Source organism: Schistosoma mansoni, chromosome 1 (genome assembly GCF_000237925.1).
Source record: "Schistosoma mansoni strain Puerto Rico chromosome 1, complete genome".
Classification (NCBI taxonomy): domain Eukaryota; kingdom Metazoa; phylum Platyhelminthes; class Trematoda; order Strigeidida; family Schistosomatidae; genus Schistosoma; species Schistosoma mansoni.
Genome location: NC_031495.1, coordinates 22,771,912 through 22,796,791, shown reverse-complemented (window position 1 = coordinate 22,796,791; position 24,880 = coordinate 22,771,912). Strand labels below are relative to the sequence as shown.

Genomic DNA, 24,880 nt, shown 5'->3' with positions numbered 1-24,880 from the left:
AATGTGTCGAAATTCGAATTCCATCACACAAAAGTTGCCATTAACACCGCTGGATGCCGAATCAGTGGTCTAGTGGTTAAGCGCTCGCGCGCGAGACCGATAGGTCTTGGGTTCGAGTCTCGTGAGGAGGGATCGTGGATGAGCACTACTGAGGAGCCCCGTAGTAGGACGAAATGGCCGTCCAGTGCTTCCAGGTTTTTCATGGTGGTCTAGCTTCAATTGACTCATGAATCCAACTATAAAATTACTAAAATCTCCACAAAACCCCTCCTGATAAGTCTCTAATTTAATTTGTAGACATTTTAGACCAGGGCACTTCTTAACTATTTAGAAAAATAAGTGGTTAACAATAGATGTCAATGAATTCAAAAAAAAGGTTTAAATAAATAGGTATATTTAGTTCGTCTTTGATTCAGATTGGTCTACAAACAATTTATACTTTGTCCTTTTTCATACTCAGTATTAATATGTAGTTTGTTCTCCAGCAAATAAACATATTCTCGATATCTCTCCTCTTTAAATGTGTATATCAATCACAAATATAATTTTAAATAAACAGTCAAAAACCCTCATCTGCACTTTTTAACCACACACAGGTAAATTACCAATTATTAACGAAAATCGTGAATTGGTGGCATTGATTGCCCGAACTGACTTAAAAAAGAATCAAGATCATCCACTAGCATCCAAAGATTCCGAGTGAGTTTTCTACCCAACATTTGTATATGTATATATATATATATATATATATATATATATATATATTTATACTCTCAGATCGAAAGGAAATATTAAAAGTTATCCGTTGGCGAATGTTACTGAGCGTCTTTTTAATGTTATGAACATCATAATGAGTTATGTAATATAAAATAAACCGTTTCATTCCAATTCCAAGTTTAATATAATAGGTTTAATCTTGCAGTCTTTAAGTTTTCAACAAGTCTTTACTGCTTAGTAAAACCATTAATTTTTATGTCGTGTAAAGTTAATAGTGATGTTTATTTTGAATGTAACTGGCTTATTCAAATCAGAAACGGGCATGTACTTATTTGCTAAACAAGAATTCGTATCTGTTTGCGTTCACCGATTATCACTCCAATTTCTGCATGAGTCTTGGAGTTTGTTTATTAATCATTTTGAAAGAATTCAGTGTATCGACTTGATGTCCTATGTCAAGGAGATGTCTTGAGATAGGACTGCTGAATGTTTTTAATCCATTTAACCTTAGATATTTTGTAATATGTCCTTTGAATCGGACGTAGGCTCTTCTTTCTTTGACAGATACATGTAAATTTGTATACACAGTTGGTTGTAACATGAAAGTAAAACCTATCGACCTTTGTTTATGTTAATGAACATGTTTTGGACAGGACAATAAGTTTAGTTGCAGGATAAGTTCTTGTCAATGCAGTTTTTAGTCTCATATTGATTAACTCTGTAGCATCATCACCTTTGAATTTAAGTTGAACAGAAATAGGTTTTTTATTTACTGTAGTTTCTTAAGGTTTTTATTTTCACGTTTTGCGTATTTCCCAATACATTTCAGTTGGTATCCGTTGTTCTTTAAACATTCTTTAACATTCATTACTTCCTCTTCTAGTGTATCTGCAGTACATATTCTTTCTGTTCTGTGAAATGGTGTTTTAACAAGTGCCTTTTTGTAACTGATTTGACAAGAGCTATTGAAATTGAGATAAATTCCATTCCAAGTATCTTTATTATAAACTGAACGTTGAACTGTGCCATCCTTCCTTCGTTTGGTTGCGATATCGAAAAATTGGAACCTGTTTTCATTTTCATGTTCAATAGTAAACTGGAAATAATTGGATGGACTTCGTTGAAAAAGTTCTACCAGATTTGTTGCATATTGTTGATTATTACATACGATGAAGGTATCATCAATATACCTCGAATACTACATCATAATTTTTCAATCGCTTCCTTTGAGCTTGGTTCTTTTGAGATTAGCCATGAAAATATCTGCTAGGATAGGACCTAACAGACTTCCCATTGCTACACCATTGGTTTGTCGGTATTATGACATTATTGAACTAGACCTGAACATCTTTCGTACACATGATTAACAGTTGTGTGAATTCTGATGCTGGTAGAGGTAGGATGTCGGAATGCTGGCAAATTATGTCTATGGCTTCAAAAAGTGGTATTTTTGTAAATAATGGTGTCACATCAAGGGAAACCATAAACTAACCAACAACATTTGTGTGGTTCATACTGTCAGCAAATCCAAATGAATCCTTCGATGTATAGGTGGCTAATCGTTGACGAACGGATTCTGATTTACCCATTAGCCATCGTGCAACTGTGTAGCAGGGTTAATTGTCCATTGACTGAATAGGTATAAGTGGAATACCTTGTTTATGTATTTTTGATACACCATACATGTGGGGCAAACGAGACTCACGAAGTCGTAGGCTATTGTAAGTGGAATTATCAACCATCATCTTATTCAGGAGATCCCTGAGTACTTTCGTGATTCTTTACTCAGTTGATTCACTTCAGTCCTTGTGTCGATTTTGTTGGCGTGTATTTTGGGGGATATGATTCAGCTAAACCATTGTTACTTTTATGTATAATCTACCAAAAGTAAAGTTAAATCAGATGGAAATAGAAGCTTTGTCGCTTGGATTTAAATTTCATATTTTTCACTAATCTTCGTTCTTGCTCTCTTTAAACTGTATACGACGTGATGTTTGCAAAAAACGTAACGTAATGTGTTTCATGTAAACTGATTTATATTCACATCAATGACTGAATTCAAAAGTTAAACATGATCGGTAAAAGGATTTTTGTCGTCTTATTCGCTTCCATTTATTATGATTTTGGTTAATCCCATATAGCCTAAAACGGACTTCCGAACTAGAACACTGGAACTATTTCGTTTTAGCCACCAAAATTCTTACAAATATGATTTCATTGGTAATGTTGGTTAAGGACATAGTTGTTCAACTGTAAATAGTCAGTCCATCAAACCACTATTTCATTCTAAAATATTATTATACTGGATATATAAATGTGCATTTAAACCAAGTGAGTGTCAGGAAATCGTTAAAACACTAGTCATATAGTGCTTATTATGTAGATCCTGTAAACTTCAAACACTATTATTTTGGCGATCTTCGGTATCTGTTTGCAAACGTCAATTCTAAACCAAATTATGTGTTTTTTCACTATTATGTCCAAGTAATGTAACAATGATGGAATAATATAAATAGTTTGTTATAAGGAGACCCATTAAATTAATGTAAATATTTAAACGTACAAGCGTTACTTTTTATAAAATACCTGTATATGTCATATCAAAAAACCAGCTACTTAACAAGTGGAAGAAATATCCGAACTTCCATCACAGACATTTATCATGGTCTGGTTATATTTCAGGTTTATCATAGTTATGCATAGCAAATAACAGATTTATTTATTCGTAAAATTCACTTTTTTCTCTCAGAAACCAGTTAATTGTTGGTGCAGCTATTTCTACACAAGAGCGTGATTTTGATCGTGTCAATGCTTTGGTTAACGCTGGAGTCGATATTATTGTTATAGTGAGTATTCTGTATTTTTGATTATTTCGGCATATTTTTAATTCCGTGTAATACTAAATAAATAAAAATAACTGAGCGGAGTTCAAGCCTGGAACTCAGTGTTTGAAGTCAAGTTGTCAAACATACACCCACATACTTAGCCACTACTTTACGTGTACTAAAGATACAAAGTCCTTAAGTCACTTCATACTAGTTTCAGCAACATTATCATCTGATACTTTATGATACTATTATACAATAATGTTCAGGATTAATGACAGGAATCAAGTCCTTGACTTGGTTTTTGTCCGCATTCGTACAGAAAAGCTTCTCTTCTGTGTTTATAATTCTTTAATAACTATTCTCACTGCATCAAAGCGATAATTTGTCAAAACTGTCATTTTTATACAGGTCATCTTATTGATAATATTCAAACAGAAAATATCCATCTTATTATACTAACATATACTTGTCAACAATAAGTCAATATGATGTGATTTAAAGAAGTGGATTTTGTCTGCTTTTATTTTAAGACATCAATAAATTATAGAATTCATAAATATGTGTGGATATTGTTAACTGATAACTGCGGTAAATAAAAATAATTCATTATCATTCAATCGCTTATTTCTATGCATTATAACGTAACTACTTAAGCTGTTTTCGGAATATATTGATCATCCTATTGCATGTATATGTATTTGTGTATAACATGTATCCTTATTCGAGTATCAAAGGAAAAAAGAATTGTACTCTTGTGAATTTCATCATGTTGCATAATTTTATTTAAAAAGTACATTTTTGTTTGGTCTCCATGGTAAACTGCATCAAACATTTTTTTTCAAAGTCACTGATCGATTAGTTTATTTTGTGGCCGAACATGAATGATTGTTTTCTTTTCTCTAAGCTAATTGTAGAACATTTACTGTTTTCAAACTGGAAAATACAAAATTCTTATCACTTAAAATTAGTAGTATTCGAGACATAGTAAAGAAATTATCATACATTGACTGTATAATGTTTTGTTCAATTTATTTTTTACGAGTTTATATTTAATTGACTGTCAAAAGCATTGTAAATTCAATTTATTCCTATGCATTTAAACAGTTATTGTTTTGATTTTTGATGAACATTTGTTATTAAAATTAAAAATGAAACTAGATGTAACTTGTCCTTCAAGTATTTGAGTATAAAACACACTCTGAATGTAAGGGCTAATGATATTACCCGGTTGTCTAGACCGAAATATATGAAGTAGGGTCCAAAACTGTGATTTATTGGCTAAATGCCTTAACTACTGAGCTGCCGTTTCTAGAATATAAGTGGATAGGATATTTCGATCTTAGTAAAATAATCTTACTTTACCAATAGGTATCTTCATTGTTTATAATGCTTCAATATTCTGGTTTATAGGTAATAGTTGACTGATTATCAATGGTTCATCTGAAATATTTATAAAGCAGGTATACTGATTTAGACTTGATAATATTTTATTTATTTTGTAAAGGTCTCTTCATCGTCTCTTATTCAAAGATCACTGTGGTGATCGGTATTTCACTCGTTGAGTATCATTCTGTCTTAGAATTTAAACAAAACTTCCGATAAAGTAAATATTCTACTCAGGTCTTTATAACAACACCTACTGGTTACTATATAATAAACATGATTTTCAATCTTTCTGACTATAAATAGATGTCAAAACTGCAAAATGTATTTGTATACTTATCAGACATAATTGGCTACTTCAATTTAAATGTACATACACACCTATGTATTACAAAAGAAGGGCACTAGTTTAAATTGTCAAATCACTCATCATATTCTTGGCTTTGCTCATGCTGACTTTAGGGTATTTTTAGTGTGAAAATAAACATTTATATAATGCTTGCTTATAATCCTTATCGTACCCTCCTATGTATCTTAACCATGTATGATCTGTATTTGGCTAATCCAAAGTAAAAAGACTGTTCATTCTTGTATTGTTTGTTTGAATCTTCCCATTTATGTTTACGGCTGCAATTGATCGATCTCTTATTGGCATATGTGCATCGTGTGCTGATTACCTCGATAGTGCCTTCAGTCACAAGCATTATGAGCAGAGGGGAATGGTTGCTAGCAGTGAACTAATCAATTTCAGTTCTAAACATGAATGGGAAGATTCAAACAAACGATAAAAAAAATTAATCAAAACTTCATCCCATTGCACAAGCTAGTGGCCATCAGGACTCAGTAGCTAAGTGGATAGCGTGATGGCGTTTGAAGCGAACGGTACTGGGTTCGAGTCCCAGAGTGAACGTCAGTTACATCCGGCTGACGAGTCCCAAGTAGGACGAAACGCGCGTCCTGTATTTCGCTGTTAGCCACCATCCATCTTTAATGAAAAAGACTATATTGGTGTAAATTACGTATTCATTTACCTGTTCAATTAGATACGCCAGACTTTCGATAAACCAGCTAGTTAAATTATGAATGCCAATTAATTAAAACAACTCGAATACATGTAATATGTATCCAGTTACCGTTTATTCAACGTTTGATAGTCACTACAAGTAGGAACGTAATTTTATTACTGTGAATAAACTGTTTATACGAATATTCGTCAAGGTTAGAACGAATAGTTTGACAATAATTGGGCGCCGAGTAAAAGTAAGGACTAATGTTATTGATGGAGATCTATTTTTAGGATTAAAATGACATGTAAAATTGTATTGTAGTTATAATTTCAGCAATTCAAATCTAATTAGTCCTAATATTTCACTCTGAAATCTGGCCCAAGCTTCATGTGTATCATCAAAATGATCAAATATAAATTAGGTTAAAAACAATCATATGTTTGACTGTTGTCTGATTATGTTCAAATACTGATTTTGTATGCAGCGAGAATGTGGGTCATGTAACATGAACTGTGATCAAAATGCATTATTTGATGAATTTGTGCACGGTATTATTATTAAAACCCAGTGAACAAATAAAGTCTTTAGCAATAGATGAGATCATATTAATGGCTTTGTTTATCGTCGAACTAAAAGTACACTGGAGATTATCAAATTATATATTGAGAGAAAATAGTGGGACTGTATATTATAAAATTCATTAAATGCATATGGTAATCAATATGAACGCAGTTAATGAAACAATTGGAAGTATGTTGTTGTGGATGTCTATGTTATTGATGTTATAAAAAGAACCAGAAATAAAATATTATTTTGTGTATTGGTTGAAGTTAGACATTAACACCGTTGGATGCCGGTTAAGTGCTCTGGCGCAAGACAGGTAGGTCCTGGGTTCGAATCTCGCGAGGCGGAGTCGTGGATGCACACCGCTGCGGAGTCCCATAATAGGACGAAACAGCCGTCCAGTGCTTCTAGGTTTTCCATTGTGGCCTAGCTTCAATTGACTGATGATTTCAACTATGAAAATCCTGAAGTTTCCACAGAACCCCTTCTGATTAATTTTATTAACCAATGACACAATAGTGTATTTCGTCTATTCAAATTGTTTGAATTCTCCCATATGTGTTGGACCTTAGTTGTTAATATATCTTTTCTGAAGAATTCTAATCTATCAAGGTCTATTTACTGTCCTATTTTCATCGTATGTACTACTATAACTGATCTCTTCCTAGGCGTCTTTGAGTTTTCTTATAATTTGGGGACATGTTTCGACCATCATTTTTGTGTTCCTTAAGTTTCACATTCAGCTGTTTAAATATTTCGTCCATGCATACTGTATTATACTTAATGCATTTAATTTTGTAGATATCATTTTGTTGTTCTTCTTATGAGATTTTATTTTCGATTTTCACCAATAATGACTTAAAAATAGCACTGGTGCATAATCAAACCTTTGTACTGTGTTTTTTGTTTTTCAAAGTTTTCTTGATGTTTCTTTACGATTTGAAATGAATGTTGTGTGTCAATCCAAATTCTCTATAGACATTCCAACTTTCCATTTTTCTTTCATTTTCATCTAACGTTATTTTTTTTTCTGATTTTCTGAGTTAATTCATTGCCATGAGTGTTGATATGACTAAATTTGCTCCAACCTGTTCTCCTTTCTTGCCCTGCTACTGCTTTTGTCTATCGAATTTTTAACAGCTTTGGTCATGTGATGATTTCCAGTTCAGATTATTTTTCAGAATCTGTTTATTTTTGAAAAAGTACTAATTTTTGTATTAATATGATGTATACTTTCAATAGAACGACTGATACATGTTAATTTGCTGTCATCAGATTTTGTCTTTGTAATAATTTTATTGTTATTCCATAAGATGTTTTTTATGAAGCAAAGTCGTTTCATTATGATAAATCTAATTCATTCATCCTTACATTACTTTCAGTCTCTCATTATACGATATATTTTCAATCACGTTTATATCTTTACTGAATAAAGTCCTTTTTATTTGCAATTTTGAAATCTTGTATTTTGAACCACTGTATTACTGTTATGAGAACTACTTTAGGTTCTGTTAAAAAAAGTCAAGTATATTCTCTGCAATAGTGAAATTTTAAGATCAAGTTAAAAGTGCACATGTTTAAACTATGAAGCTTTTATAAACAAATACTTGACCTATGCTTACTTTAGTCTATTCCTAAATTAGTAGTCTGGAATTATTTGTTCAATGGTGATTGTATCATTACTTAAAGTATATTCTACGAGCATCTTGGCTTCATTCATTCACAAACCTTTTTTTGTCTTGTATTCTCGTATTTAAAAAAATTGTGTCACTCGATATACCCCATTGTTGTTATTCAAAATTATATACTTTTATTTTTTAGGATTCTTCCCAAGGTAATAGCATCTATCAACTGGATATGATAAAGCGCGTAAAATCTGTGTTCCCAGATTTACAAATAATTGGAGGAAATGGTAAAAATAAGTTTATTTTTCTCAATTAAAATTGTTGTGTTCTATTTCCATTGTATTCCGGTTGTTACAAGTATTTTCTGTTTTTGTCTTGTTATCCATTTTTCAAAAAATCAAATAACTGTGAATATTTGATAGATATCCAAAGAAATTTTATACATTTGCATCAGATATCTTTGAAATGAGTTAGTCTAATAACGTTAAACATCTATATTGAAATAATATGTAATAAGCTTTGATGAACCTACACATCACATTGATTACATTATACACTTAATAGTTTGTGCCTATTTATAAACAAGACCTACCAGACACATTTAAATATTGCTCTGTTGAATTGGTTTGTATGTGATCGTATTTACTCACTGAACTTCATTACTGATGAACTTCTAATTATCATTGGCCTACAGTAATATTGATTGATATTTCTGTTGCCTAATGATGTTATTAATTTCGGAACTTTTTAAAGTAGTCTTATTGAAATTAGCAATTTCAACCGTTTAGTTGATATGATAAAGTTATGCGGTAGGTAAGACATTTATTTCACATGTATGAAGTCCTTCAACTAACTTGTCATATTCTTCTAGGAACACTCAGAATTCCTTATCTTCTTTCTCTAACAATTCTGGTTTTCAAACGTTGACCGCTTGTTAAGAAGAATCTTTTGTTTGACTGATTGTTTTATCTTTTGATGTTATTTTGTTCTGGTTCTCAAGATCGGTGACGTATACACAAGCTGTATTGTAATTTTATGTTTTGTGAACACATGAAAATCAATGTTTCTTCTTTTACTTAGTGGATAAATGAACAAGATTTGAAATGTTATCGCCGTATAATTCTGTGTATTATTGACTCGTAAGTGCTATAAGGAACATTTTCTCACTATAATAAATCTATTGGGACTGCTCCTAAAAGCCACAATAAGGCCTCCGAAGGAGCCGAAGAGATCCCGTCCGGATTATTGGGTAAGAGTAAAAAGTGTACAGAAAAACAGGGGTACTTATAGTTTTTAGTTTAGGCTATAACATAATTATATTCCAGCCAATTCTCAAGTAGGAAAGTCATACAATTGTCCAACTATAGCATGTCACGTCGATACTTTAGAAGGTTCTATCATGTTCTGACTGGATGGGATCTCTCCGGCTCCTTCAGAGCCTCTTGATACTTCGTTGTGGTTTTTGGGAGCCGTCCCAATAGCTTCCCAGAATAAGATTTTCTTCCCGTGTCCAATCGTAACTTGATAACTGGTTTTTGGCAACGTTACATCTTGGTTGTCTTCCTCGCCTAAACCTTCGTTCTTTTGTTCTTTACTGTATTCTTGGACGCTTCTGTCATTGAAGTGTCTATGATTACCTCTAACGGTAGATTCACTTGACCGTCTCTGATGTGTATCGTTCCTTTATCTTTATGGGTTTCGTTCGTATGTCTAATGCATGTTCAAAAAGCTCTTCGGACCTTATACAAATCTCTGTTCAGTCTTTCTACAGTTATCCCTGGTTCCCGTCAATTCCTGCTTTGGTATGATTTGACAAATACTCTTCTCCCACATTAAACTGCGAATATAGCTGTTTTTTCTGTGGACGTCTACCTTCCTGGATGTCAGCATGGTGTTGAAAATCGTCCAGGTGCTTCGGCTAGTGGCCCCCCGTCTGGCACTACAAGGTTAGGGGTTGTTCTATATGATGCTAAAAACTTTGTGATTTCTTTAATCGGCGTCCTGTCTTCTTCCTCTTTCGGCAGCGCTCTCTCGAAGGTGTCTACGAAGCGTTCTGTTTGTCTATTAGACTGAAGATAATAGGGTGGTGAGTATAAGTAAATTACCCCATTCGCGTCACGGAGTCGTTTGAACAGGTCAGAAGCAAATTGAGTGTCACTGTCCGTTACTAAGGTCTCTGGCACCCCGAAACTGCTAAACCAAGTAGACAACTTGTTCATTGTTTCTTCAGCTGTACAGTTCGGCCTAGTATATATTTCCGGACACTGCGGAATACACCCAAGATAACTGAAAACATTTTCCATTGGATTGGACCAGTAAAATCCGTATGTAATCTCTCTCAGGGTCTGGCAGGCTTAGTCTACTGCTGTGGTTCACACTTCGAAGGGTTTTTATTAGCTTACAGGAAGACAAACAGTTGCGGCAATCGTCTTCGATATCTGTGTCCACCAACGGCCAGTAAGCATAACTTCGAGCCAAAGTTTTCGTTTTATTGGTCCCTGGGTGACCACTGTGAAATTTCTTGAGAACCGTTTGGGGCAGTAATCCTGGAATAACAATTCAGCCACGGGATATAATACTTGATTCGGCAACCATCAGTGAATCAAATCGACTAAGGTATTGCAAAAGTTTTCTTTTAAAACGTTGGTTTTGCCATCCATCCCAACATAAAGCTTGTCATATTAGAGAATAAAAATACACATAATATTGATTTTACACTGACACATTCGATACGAATTATAGACACAGTTTTTTCCTAAATGAATTTGACTTTTTATAGTCATAGATTACTTTGCTTTGACAAACGTTTGTGTAGTATACCGGTTTTCTTAGTTAAGGAACTAGGGAAATCTCTTCATCCAGTACAGACAATGGCTGGTGTTTCGTTGGAAGTATATAAAAACCCTATGGATATGTAATTTAATACTTGTATAAATAATTGTGCAGTATGCATGAAATTTAAACAGGGAGTTTTCATAATCTTATATTGCTTAAAAAAATGAAAATGTCGAGCATGTGACATCCAATTATCTATTTGTTTATCTATTTATTCATTCAAGTTACGCCTTTTTGTGAAATAATAAACTTTTGACCGTTTTTTCTATATATTCGAAGATTACACTTCATGTTTCCAAGCGACCATTAAAATCACATCATGTATTTATGTCTATGCACTTTCTTGGTTGATACAATTAATAATTAGTGTTTTATAACTGTTTTTACTAAATCCAACAAAATTAATACAGTTTTTATTTATTTTAAACAAAAACATTTAAATTATTTTGATGAATATGATTAAGTATATAAGAACTTTCGTCTAAATTAGAGCGAATAGTTACACAGTATTTGGGCGCCGAGTTAATGTAAGACATTAAATAAGAATAATATATTTGTAAAATTTTAGCGAATGAATTTGAAGTCAATCGAACGTTTCGCCTGGCAATCTGGTCCAAGCTTATTTCGCTGAGATTTTACAAATATATTACTCCTATTTAATGTATATGATCAAGTTTTACATTTTTCTCAATATTTCGATAGAACAATTAAAAGACGAAGTTGATCTGATTGCTCTATCGAAATTTATACAAAGGGATTAATTGCCTTAAATTTTTTTCAATATTATTTGGTCTTAGAGATATTGAAAAGAAGTTAGTGAAATTCGATTGCACAGATTGAATTATCGTTAATATTAACAAGTTATATTTAGAACTGATGAAAAGCCCATAAATATTTATATTCATATCATTCTTATTCTATTCTAATCGGAGATTATTATTATTATATTTGTTTAATATCCGCTACAATAAATTTTTATAAATAGATTGACTGTTGAATTCATATTTGAGAACATACTGCTTTTGCCTTATAAACGATCGAAATATGTTAGTTCCAAGTATATCTATTGTTCATCAGTTTTTGTTTATGATACTAATTATAGCTAGTGATTTTTTCTTTGCATAATGCTTATCTATTCTAACTATTCAATGTTGCCTGTACTCATTTCCAAGTATTTATAACTAAGCTGATGTATGTTATTCAATCCCATTTGTTTAATTCTTTCTTTCGAATTCTTTTAATACATCGATCTCATTCTTGGATGGATATGATGATGGTCAAAAAGTCTTTCGATACCATCTTTGATTACAGGACTGAAAGTGATTGGTTTGTATTTCTGTGATACAGTTAGATTTTCTAAGATGGTAGATGATCTGAGTCTATATACTTGCATTATAAAAATCTTAACAAATAAATTAGATGTACAAAATAGTATCATGCACATGTACTTATCTCTTTGTTAAGGGCTCATATTCCCATTAGTGGGGACGTGTTGAAAGTATAAACTCCATATATTTGTCATGTATATGTATTCGTACTGTTGTGATTTGTTGTTTTGTATGAGAGTGGTGTAATTCAAAATCACCGGTATACTTAATAATCGTTGTTATTTAATCGAGTTTGTTTTACTTGTTTTAGTCAGATGTCGAGTGTTTCGGTTGACAGATCGTTTTAATATGCTAGTAGTTTATATCTTTACTCATAGATAAAATTCTGATAAATAAACAAAATGTAACTGGAGTATTCTCGATACATCTAAAACAGTTTTTGGGTGCTGCTTAACTTTTCATAAAATAAGCTCAAGATACTTGTCGATGAAAGATAAGTCGTGCAAATCGATAGTGTCTCCCAGTGCTTCCATACCATAACAATTTTTTGTAGTGTTGCAAAGTTTTATTTATTTATGTTGTAGCTACTTATAAGCTAGCAAAGTAGTTTACGAATATTTTTGGATAATTTTAAAAAAACCTTGCTTTCAGTTATTTTACTGATAGTTGTGCATCTAATGCAGATAGATAAGCATGGAAAACAGAAATATTTACTGGTTTTTCAATTCTAATTTGTCTTCTGAACTATGAATATGAGATTAATTTCAAATTATCAAGTTTTCAATAGTTATCTAAATAATCTAAAAAGTTTCTCTTGATGAATGAATGGCTTTCGATACAAAAAGTCATTAGAATAAATTTACCTACGATCATTAGTAATAGACACAAGTAATATTTATTGTTTACTGTTTATAATTTCTATTTTTTCCATTAACAAGTTGTTACGTGTGCACAAGCGAAAAATTTAATTGATGCTGGTGTGGACGGGTTACGCGTTGGAATGGGCAGTGGGTCAATTTGTATTACTCAAGAAGTGACTGCTATTGGTAGATCACAAGCTAAAGCTGTTTATAAAGTAAGTTTAATTTGAATTGCATTGGTAAACTACATGTATATAAAATATAAACTGTTTCCAATGAAATATAGAATAACAAATGACTAAGTTGTGCTCTAGAAGTTGTTGCAGAATGGATACCAATTTAGCAAACATAATCAAGTTCTACAGAATGCAATACTACATGTAAAGGGAAGAGTGGTAAGATTAAATTTTCTGGAAATATGTCGTTCGTAAATTGTTGTGAAGGGAAGGATATTTATGACAGGGATTATAATGATGAAGACAACGGTTGGGAGCCAGATATTATTAGCAGAGGAACTGGAACCTCCTGTAGAAGTATGAATAATGTGTTGAGGGACAATTCCAGCGTCATTTCAGAATGGTCTCATTCATCTACGACTACAAAAAAGGGAACGGGAACAGAGAGCACAGAATAACAACAAACATTGCTGTGGTTGGTCTGTTGTTACACCTATGCCAAATTGTTTTATTACTTACTGATCTGGATAGATATTTAATTTTAAAAAAATTAAATAGTGTAAGTGTAAAATATCTACCTGAAGGTATGTTTTTTTAGTATGCTCTGTAAGAAAGATGATCCAACATCATTGTCAATATAATTTCACTAGTGTAATACGATTTCACAGGTGTATTTTTAAGACACTCCCTGAGGAAAGATAACTATCGATGTAGTGAACAAATAATGGTGATGATTTTATTTCGCGAACTATTCTAGAGTCTTGAAAGTATACTGGTGAAGTAATTCATATAGAGAGAAGAATTAGAATGAGATTTTTACTTTCGATATGGAGTTGTGAATGCATATTAGATTACGTCACTGGGTGTAAAAAATAGTTTACTGAGTATTCTGACAAAAAAAGACTGAATTTAGTTGAAATCTTCACTTTCATAATAAGAGGGTTATAAATAGTCTTTTATAGTTTGTGACGACTATGTGAATAGATAGATCAGTTTCTAAATGAATCTGTCTACGTCAGATAGAGTAACCGAATTTAATCATTATTCTTTACACAAGTTGTGCATACATCAAATGTACTTTTCGATAAATTACATATGTAAATCCTAAGGATTAAGCTACAATCCTACCTTCTTATGTCTTTACATTTAATTGGTTATGATTTGTTGTAAAATAAAGATGGTTACGTTGATAGAAATGCTATTTTTTTCATTTAAATATTCTTAATACTTCACTGATGAATGTATGAAATTTACAAACATATAGTTTCAATTGCATTAACTGAAGTAAGGTATATTTTGTATTATAACATCTCCAAAATTTATCAGGTATCTGAATATGCTCATAAGTACGATGTGCCTGTGATAGCAGATGGTGGTATTCAAAATGCCGGTCATATTGTTAAAGCTTTGAGTTTTGGTGCATCTTCAGTTATGATGGGTGGACTTTTAGCTGGTACAACGGAGTCAGCTGGAGAATATATATTTTCGGATGGCGTGAAATTGAAAAAATACCGAGGTAATGTTACTTTTAAGCTAGCATACTTAAAAATAATTCATTTAATCTGTGTTGGCCGTACCCTTATTGGAGGATATGTAAAGTGCACATTCTCAGTATTGTCCACATTGGTCAGTTAGTTTATTCATCCATCTGCTATTACCTAATTGTTGTCATCGAAGTCAATATTTACGCAACTTTTTTGCGGCCAAACCAAAACATGGCATCAGTGCTTGAAGTCACTAACTTCTAGTCTGAGCCATGTTGGTAGATGCAAACTACCTGGTTGGGGTCCGCGTGACTATCGTAACCAATGGTTAGAGACTCTGGGTGACATGGCTCAGAATCTATCACAATAGCGTAGGTGTATACACTCTTTATCTTCCCTTAAACCTTGAGATTAAAATTGCTTCATAACTTTTTTCCTTCCTATACTATATCCTTATATACAACCTTTCTTTATATACTACCACCACTAAATTAATTACTTCTATGAATCCGGTGTTCATCTTGTTGTGCTAACGAGGTATGGCAACTTGGACCGATGCATATATGTGCCTGGTCCTACGTTGTCGCTGACTGACTGAACTTTAAATGAAAATAATGCCATTCAGTTTAATTTTAATTGTTAATATTGTAATTCAATGGAGAGTTTCAGGGAGATCAATGATTATGGATGGAAATGTCAACATGTTTCGAAACACATATTTTTGTAGTATTTTAATTACCCTTTTGATTAATTTGTTTACAATTTTTGATAGTATTTCTAAAACATTTTTTCTATAGGTATGGGGAGTCTAGAAGCAATGTCCCAGCATACAGAAAGTCAAGCAAGATATTTCAGTGAATCAGATCGTATTAAAGTTGCCCAAGGTGTTTCTGGAACAATTATTGATAGAGGTTCAGTTCATCAGTTGGTTCCGTATTTAGTAGCTGGTGTTAAACATGGATTACAACAAATTGGCGCTAGAAGTATAACAGAATTGCACAATATGTCGAGAAGTGGAAAGTTACGCTTTGAACTTCGAAGTTCATCAGCTCAACTGGAAGGTGGTGTACACAGTTTATATTCGTAAGTTTTGTTAGATGTATTTCAGTCTCATAATTTTATGATACTTTTGTCATAGCCGTTTACCTGCAGACGTTTAGCATTCTGTAAGTCGTCTATAACATCTAGTACTGTATATTTCACCTCACTTCTGTGTAATGATATTTTGTTTCAGTACGATGTGTATCTGTTAGACGTCTTGCCAATCTATTATTTTCCATTAATCGTACTATCTGAAAGTTTATCTACTTCGTTGATAGTCTCAATTTCTATACCTAAAAACATATTCAGTATGAACCTTTTGGCCAGTAAAATCCAAAAGATATTTATGTTTTGGAGATCATCAGAAACGTGTGTGATATACTGAACAAGTGCAGTCAGGTAACGTCAAGTGTCGAAACTATATAACGAATCAACTGTAAACATTGTCACGGTTTGTTGAGTTAGTAAACTCTTTATTTTTCAAAGGTTTTATACTTGCTGTAGTCATAATCATTCCACTTAATTCTGAATACATGTTTATTGTTCGTACATTAATCGAGTCGTACAACTTTTTACTCAGGTTTTTCTTCCTTCATTTTGATGGGCTGTATGGTAGTTAATACGGGCAGTAAATCATGTGTCATATCGTCTCATATTTTTGTAGGATGGTCGCATTTTAAAAAGAGAAATTAGTTGAATCTAATATCTAATCATATCAGTGTTTCCAGATTTATGTCTATATTTCCATTATTTTTGAGGCGGCCAGAGAAGTTTTCATAATTTTTAAGTAAGATTATTTAGTAATCTAAATTATTATATCCCAAAAGAAGTTATACTGTGACCACTCAGTTAATGTCCACCGAAATACTGGTATTCTAAAGTAGTATCTGTTAGCTATTACTTGAATAACTTCATGGTAGTGTTCTTAACTATATTCCTTTGGTTTCATTTGAACTCGAATATTTTTTCGTTTCTTTTATATCATAGGTACAATAAAAATCTTTATTAACGATAAAGCAACAACAAATCACTCGCCTGTCAATTACTGTTATTTCGTATACGCCATCTTTTAAATTAGTTCTACATTGTTTTCAACACTTTCATACTAGTTTAAAGATCCCCATCATATTAAAAGACTAGAGTTTCTTAATATATTATTTCAATATCCATTATCTATTAAGAGAAAAACATCCTTATTATTATTATTATTGCATCTTATTTGGATGGTTGGTAATTGTAAACGTATTCGTATGTGAGTATAAATTTTATTGACTACTCTAGTATAATCTTTTGAAGTATTTTATTTTGATTAGTTCCTGATTGCTAAGTTTTGATTATCTGTAATTTGGAATGGAATAAAAATATTGCTTTATGACGTAATTGTTTTTCTTCTCTTATGAAATGTTCAATGCCAACTAGTGTTCATTAATTTTGTTGTAACGTACGGTGTCCGAAATTTGATATTGATACACGGTGTGCTACGCGCTAACCTCCCAACTGACTACTTGGACGAGAAAGTGTATTGAACTGCCGAATAGAATGCACAAGTGTTCATTCATATATATACCACGCTCTCCTTAGGAAATCGATCCATTTCTCAGGCAAGGAAATGCACATGAGCTTTAAGTTACTTCTGATTCCCACCGATTGACCTTTTGCTTCTTCTAATTGGCTATCCATACCAAATTTCTCTGTCAACTGGGTGTGGCCCCCTAAGAAAACCACCTACTTCGGTCTTGGCACCCGGGCAGTATCATAGCTCTCACACAATTAAAATGAAATGACAATTTTTTGTGTGACGCATATATATCTGGTGCCCGCTTGTACCAATATTTATGTGTTCAAATAAATAATAATCTCTGTCAAATCAGTTTCACTCAAGTAAGGAATTTATATTAGGTACGTCATATATTAAGAGTGCTTTCATGAAATAGTACATTAAAAGCTGATATTCATTTTGAGTTTATCAACATAGACTCGAATTGTCGTAGATTCTTCTGTTATTTCCTACAATTTATTATAATTTCCCTATATATGTGATCATATGTGAAGAAAATGAACCATAAAATATTTGAGAGTACAAGTTATGATGAGAAAAACATAACTGAATTTATCAAGCATTTTCGTGATATAATCTATTGTCCTTATTGCTGTGCAAATATACGTTGATAGTCAGAAATCATTTGAAAGCTATTTCTTCATAATAAATGAATGACTGTGTTACTGGTTAATCCTAAAGTTTTTTTGAAGTGAAAGTTAACTAGGTGTATCATAAGGATGTTAATTCTGGGAATTTTTGTTAAGCTTTATAAATATTGCGTAAATGTCTAAAAGTTAATTTTTGAAGAGATACCTTATTTTTACAACTGTTTCTATTATTTAGAATTAAAGTGATAGGTTATATCAGAATAACTCGGGATGGAAAAAGTTGATTTTACCTCAAGACATTCTGTACGACAGTAGACATAATTAGCTAATTTCATTCAGTGTTTTCTTTATTTAATAACTTTGAATTGAGAAGAAACAACAATGTAGGTTCGTGTGATCGTGTGAATTTTGTTAGGTAATGACAACTTTAATTAAACTAACAAATAATACTGCTTTGATAGAATGGTAACACGATGTTGCATATGAAAACCAATACTTGAAATGACGGGGCCTATTAATAAGGTTGTCAACGCACATAATGATTAATTTATAAAATATAAAAAGACGGTGAAACAATAATAACTATAAAGTTAGTCAAATGGTTTGCCCTAAAATTGTAAATAATTTGTAAGTTTTTCCAGGTCCATGAATGGCTGTATGAAGAGCGCGCAATGAAGAGGAAGTATTCCGGTTTGGATTAGGTGACGAATAAATTTTAAGAAATTACTAGAAGAATCATATGACTATCATCATTGCTAGTTGACAACTAACACCTGAATGGCTAGATTAAATTTAAGTTGTTTGGTAATTTTTACTTTGAGAAACGGCTATTCATTGTTTCATGTGATTTTAAATAACTAATGTTGTATTCGCTATAATCAAACGCTACACTGATATGCTGTTATGACCTACATGAAAAGTCATTTGAATATACATTCGCTCCGACATGAGATATGTCAACATGTTTAAATGTAAGATACTTGCTTCAATAGAGGGTTTATTTAATTTGTTATAAACCTGCTAGCTGGATCAGCCACTGTTAATGTAGGATTTCTCATGTTAATAATTATATCGGTTTGTCACATACGTCGCGCAATTACTTTCTGTGAAAAAAGAAACCACAGTTGTATTTCATGGTAGAATTTTTGATTGACATTTTCAAACTTCTTATAAAAATATATAACATGGAATTCAATATTATTTGGAAGAATAAATCCAATCAGTCATCAAAATTGATGCGACTTGTAATAAAATAATTTAAGGTATAAAACAATGAAGCAGCATGTTCTTATTACTCTCTCGAAAATAAACAATTAAAATTGGCTAGTTATTTGTTTGTGAACAACAACCTCATAAGCTTGTGATTAACTGTTTTGTAGTTTCATTCTGAGATAATAATTTGATGTGCTTACATTTTACTGCAAAAGTCCATCCTCTTACTGTTTAAATGTGTGTAGACGTATGCCCATCTCTATTATGGTGCTGTTTTATATTTATGACTAAGATGAGTTCCTTTGTTTGATATGTCTTCAACAGTATTTGACATTCATTCCTCAAAACGAACTGGCTAAAAGTAAACGAGATCTACTTAAAATAATTCGTTAACTGGTTTTAGTGTTATTGTAGATGACGAAGGTGGTTTACATTTTTCGAGGTACCATCACTTGACGTGGATTAGCTTCGTTAATCAATCACCTTGATAACCGTTATTGTACGAATTCCGACGGTGTTTGAAATCAGAAGTCAGTAAGAAGCAGCGACTACAGTTTATTAGCAAATAGCACAGATCAAAAAGCGAAAAACACATCAAGCGAGTTTGAAGAAGAGATGGGAATATGTATGTTTTAATAACAATCATACGATCTAACTGGAGTTAGATATAAGGCTACCAAAAGTGGTGAGCCCGCCGAGAACGAACCTAACACAAAGAACTACGTCGATGAAGAACCTTCTGCACTCCATTCTTTCGACGAACAAACTCAGCGAAAACATCTCAATCGATAAACAACTCAGTATCTGACCGCACGATGAGATCGGAAAGAGATCACGGCACCATCGAAGTGACAAGCCTGACTTTGAACTAAACACACCTTGAAAATCTACACAGACGGTGAACATCTCGAACTCTACGCGTCCAATAAACAAACGAATACGATTCTGCTTATCTCGTCTCCGCAGTCACTATTAAGTTCCTCTGGTCATTCTACTAATACATACTCAACGATAACTTTTTGAATCTGGTTATGACGTGAACAACAACGTACACTGACTTCTCATTTTATTATTAGTATCAATTGCAGTACAGCAACAAATATCACCCATGAATGCAGTTATCATTTTACGACTGGATTATTCTTATCCCACATAAACTCCATATGTGTGAATTCGAATCCACTCATCACTAATTGACGCTATCTACACTACTGCGGCTTATTAGAATATCGTCATATTTCATTGTTCTTTATCCTTTATTTCTGTCCTCACCGCCTACCGATTTCTTTTATGTTCTACCCCACTTATTTTCCTGATTTGTTCCGCTGTCGTACTCATAAATGATTTATTAGTCTGTTTTCACGGTATTCTGTATCGCTCATACGAATGTGTTATTTTATCGTTTAGACAGTCACAACATAAATGCATGTCAATTTTTGTACGCTTATTAATTTGCTCACAATCGCATGCTAACACTTCTATTTTTGTCCTCTCCTTCATGATACTCATGTATTCTTTTATATAAGTATGACACTTTCACATAATACACTCACCTCTCACATGACACTGTACTTTATCAGGTATAGTGCAATTCTTTCTCTACTTGTTAACTCTATCTAAATACCACTTCAGTTTTATTTTCGAAAACAGACATTTAAAAAAATGTGCTTCTTTCTACAAGGGGTATATGTAGTGTAGCTTACTATGTTAAACCCATATAATTTATTGTAGCTTCTAAACAGGCCAATTTATTCATTAATCTTGAGTCACATTTCGATTTTGTTAATTATTTGCTGATCAACATTGACTGTTTTTGTGTAAGCGTATCTGTGTCCATTTCATATCTTATTCATTACATGTCTGTAACTTATTTTTGTTCGACTATTAATATCGATTCACGCTTGGTTAAATGGATTTTGCTAACATGCCTTCTCCACTGCGCGTCATTTTACTTCGCCCTCTTCTCTTGGCTTCCTTCGCTTAATTCTTCTGATTGTCTGTCGAGATCAATGAGTGTACAAAATATGTCGAGATCAATGAGTGTACAAAATATACATATTCAAAAATCTATTCTAGTATTTGACTTATTTCGTTATTCACTTACGCGAGTTAAGTCGATGATTATATATTCGAGGATTGGCGATATGTATATTTCAATAACAATCAATCATGAGATCTAACTGGAGTCAGATATAGAACCACACAGAACTTCAGAGGTCGATGTTACATAATTCTTTTCATACGAAAACCGACAATATAGTCTCGGTTGTTTATATGGTTTATCCTTATTACCTAATAATCCTGTGTTCTGAGTTATTATTAATAAAATTTGTAGTCTGAGTTCATGTAGTAATGAACCAGTTATGTTGAAACTCCGATCAAAGCTATGTTTATATCAACGTATGGTCAAAATGTTTTAAATCACTATAAAATAGTCATTTAAATGGACAGTTATTGCTAATTTTAAGTTGCTGGAGAGAACCGAATATGGAAAATTCCAAATTTCGACGTTATAGACATGAGCTACTGATAATCAGTTAGTAGCAATATAGTGATATACTAACAATTATAAGCATCGAACAAAGTTGATATAATGTAACCATTGCGAAAAATGTTAAATAAATAAGCATTCAGCACTAAGTTTTCGTAATTTTAGATGATATGAAATGATGTACTCTAAAAGATATTTAAATCAAAACTTGTAAGTGATACTTTTGGACTTCACGGTTTTTCAATCCAAACCAGTCATATTGACTTTATACTACCATCTAACAGAACAGGTGTTCGACGTCAACAAAAGTGGAGCATAACTCTATCCTTCAGGTATAAATTGAGATGAAAAAATAAATCATAATATGAATGCTCAACATTAACATGTAAACAAATGTATTATATTTCAGGTACTCATTGTTTATTTATCGTTCTTTTGAGTAGGTTAGTTATTCGTTATTATTATTAAAGCATTTGATGAACATTCTATGGAAGCTGAATATGAAGTGAGTAATATTGCCCGTAAGTTTGGATTAGTTGAAAGTACATAGTAATAAAATACCACTTACAATACCATTAAGCTTTTTTGTACGTAAATCTTTGAATATCTGTTACGAATCAACAATCAGTCAGTCAGGTACAACGTAGCATCAGGCACATATATATATATATATATATATATATATCGGTTCGAGTTTCCATATCTCATTAGAACAACAAGATGAACACCGAATTCATAGAAGCAGTTACTTCAATGGTAGTAACATATAAAAGGAAGTTTGTCTATAAGGATATAGTACAGGAAGAAAGAATTGGTTGGTAGAAAGATATAAAGCAATTTTAATTTCACTTTTTAAGGGAAGACAATGAGTGTATGCACCTATGCCATTTAGATCAGTTCTGATCCATATCATTGGAAGTCTCCAACTAATGGTAACGATAGTCGCGCGGACCCCAATCAAGTAGTTTGCATCTACCAACATGGCTCAGAATAGAAGTCACTGACTTCAAGGACTGGTGCCACGTTTTGGTTTGGCCGCCCCTAACTCTCTTCTAGCCATCCGCAACACTAGTCAGCATTGAGCGTTGTGGTAATCGGTGTTCAGGCATACGTAACACGTGGCCCAACCATCTCAGTCGATGAAGATTCACAACCTCATTACTGATTCCTAATACCCTGTGTCTGACCTCACTATAACTTACCCAGTGATCCCAGCAGACGTGAGCAATATTTCTGAGACATGTGATCAAATACTGGTAATCTGGTGTATCCTCTACCCTTAATGGCCACGTTTCGCAGCCGTAACGTAGAAGAGAACGAACTGCCGCGCAGTATACTCGTCCCTTAATCGTTAGACGGATATCTCAACTTCGCCATAGGTCACATAAGTTGGCAAAAGCCAAATGAGCTTTTTGAATTTGTGTAAAGATTTCGTCAGACACCAACTTATTAGGGCTGATCAGACTTCCAAGATAAGTGAAGTTGTCGACGCGTTCGACTACTTTACTCTCTATCGTCGAATCAATAATGCCTAACCAGAGTTACTGAAAATACAGTGATTATACAATAAATATTGTACGTGTTTTATTAATGGTTTGAAACAGTGAGTAACATTTAATTGTGTTATTCATTTCTAATAATAATATAATATATATAATCACAAATTGCTATTTTCAAATTATGCAGTAGTTTAGTGTCTCATCATTATAATTGGAATATTGTTTAATTGGGACATGATCAATACTTCACGAAACTACTTAAATCTAAACAATAATGTTTTGAAGAGATTATTTAACTAACCAATAGTTTGATGTTTACCAGTGATTTGTAGCAGGAAATTACTTTTAGTAAGATTATCACTAACAGTTGACGAGTAACAACGGCTGATAACAATAAAGTTTGATTGGCTAATATTATAACGAACTAACTAAAGTAGATATAGACTAGTTTTTTTTAATTAAATTGATGCTCTCTATTACACATTGTGAACGGTCCATGGGCTATATATTAAACTTTACTATATTAAGCGGTAGCCAAACATTTTTTTCTCACCTGTTAATAAGTATTTCATTCAGACTATTTTAATCTTGAAACTGAAAATGTTTAGTGTTGTAGACAGATTTTCTTCACTTTAAGGTTAACTGTTAATATTCTAGTCTGGAAATTAGTATCCCAGTGGTTTGTTAAAGAAAGATGCAGAGATAAAAATCTCTCAATAGAAAGTTTAAGAAATGGTAATAGAAAGAATGTTGTATGGAATTTAAAATAATTACAGCAGGATTCATTCGACTATTCTTATTATTCAGTTAGGATACTTCTTAAAGAGAAAGTTAAACAAAGTTGTACTGTCTGTATTTTTGACTGTTCTTTGATTGATTTTTGTTGGCGAAGTTAGTCAAGATATGAAATGAATCATTTATCTCTTTTCATCAATATAAAACCCAATTTTCATACATCAATAAATGGTAAGATTATGAAAGTGTATATTAGTTTACTCTGGACAGTAATGGTTTTAAAACACTTATCTCATTGAAGAATAAATTATATTAACAGATCACAATGAATTTTGTGATAGGAAGCAACAGAGATAAGTGGTAAAATAACTGCAGATTGTATATCTAGTTCGATCTAAATGCGGTCAAGCCTCATTCAATAAGTGAATAATCAGTGATTCAGCTTCAAGATTGTGATATCTGAAAACACAAAGTTTTGTACAGACTTATCTTCTCTGTACGTTCATTTATACGTTAATTGTTTATACGTTACTTGCATGAATAGCAAACAACCTCATATCATTGCGTTGGTTATAAATACTAATAGAGTCTATGGTTCTTACTTAAATATTCTAAGTATTATATCTTAAATTACAGTAAATAATTATAGGTCAGTCAATTTTAATCATGACTGAATACAGATAGATAACTATAAAAATAAATGAGTTATAACATGAAAAAAGACAATTCAAAATATAACATATAGATGATTATCAGAAGGGGTTTTGTGGAGATTTAGTATTTATCATAGTTGAAAGCGTGAGTCAATTGAAGCTAGACCACCATGGAAAACCTGGACGGCCGTTTCGTCCTATTATGGGACTCCTCAGCAATGCGCATCCACAAACCCACTCTCGCGAGCGAAATTCTAACCCAGGACCTACCAGTCTCGAGCCAAAGCCCTTAAC

General features: G+C 32.5%; 1 protein-coding gene and 1 non-coding gene across 2 annotated transcripts in view; both read left to right on the top strand.

Moving 5' to 3' along the window:
- Positions 1-17,222, top strand: part of Smp_012930 (putative inosine-5-monophosphate dehydrogenase) — a gene marked incomplete at its 5' end in the record, with an annotated part of 22,205 nt that extends 4,983 nt beyond the window's left edge. The window contains 7 exons of the mRNA XM_018793686.1: positions 597-699; positions 3,467-3,563; positions 8,321-8,411; positions 13,226-13,362; positions 14,650-14,839; positions 15,605-15,890; positions 16,836-17,222. Coding sequence (XP_018648174.1) covers positions 597-699; positions 3,467-3,563; positions 8,321-8,411; positions 13,226-13,362; positions 14,650-14,839; positions 15,605-15,890; positions 16,836-16,857 — 926 coding nt within the window. The 3' untranslated portion in view covers positions 16,858-17,222. The remainder of the gene's footprint in view (positions 1-596; positions 700-3,466; positions 3,564-8,320; positions 8,412-13,225; positions 13,363-14,649; positions 14,840-15,604; positions 15,891-16,835) is intronic.
- Smp_tRNA_02354_Pseudo_TTG.1.1 lies at positions 5,769-5,835 on the top strand. Its single transcript has one exon. It is a non-coding gene (tRNA).
- Positions 17,223-24,880: the final 7,658 nt, after the last annotated feature.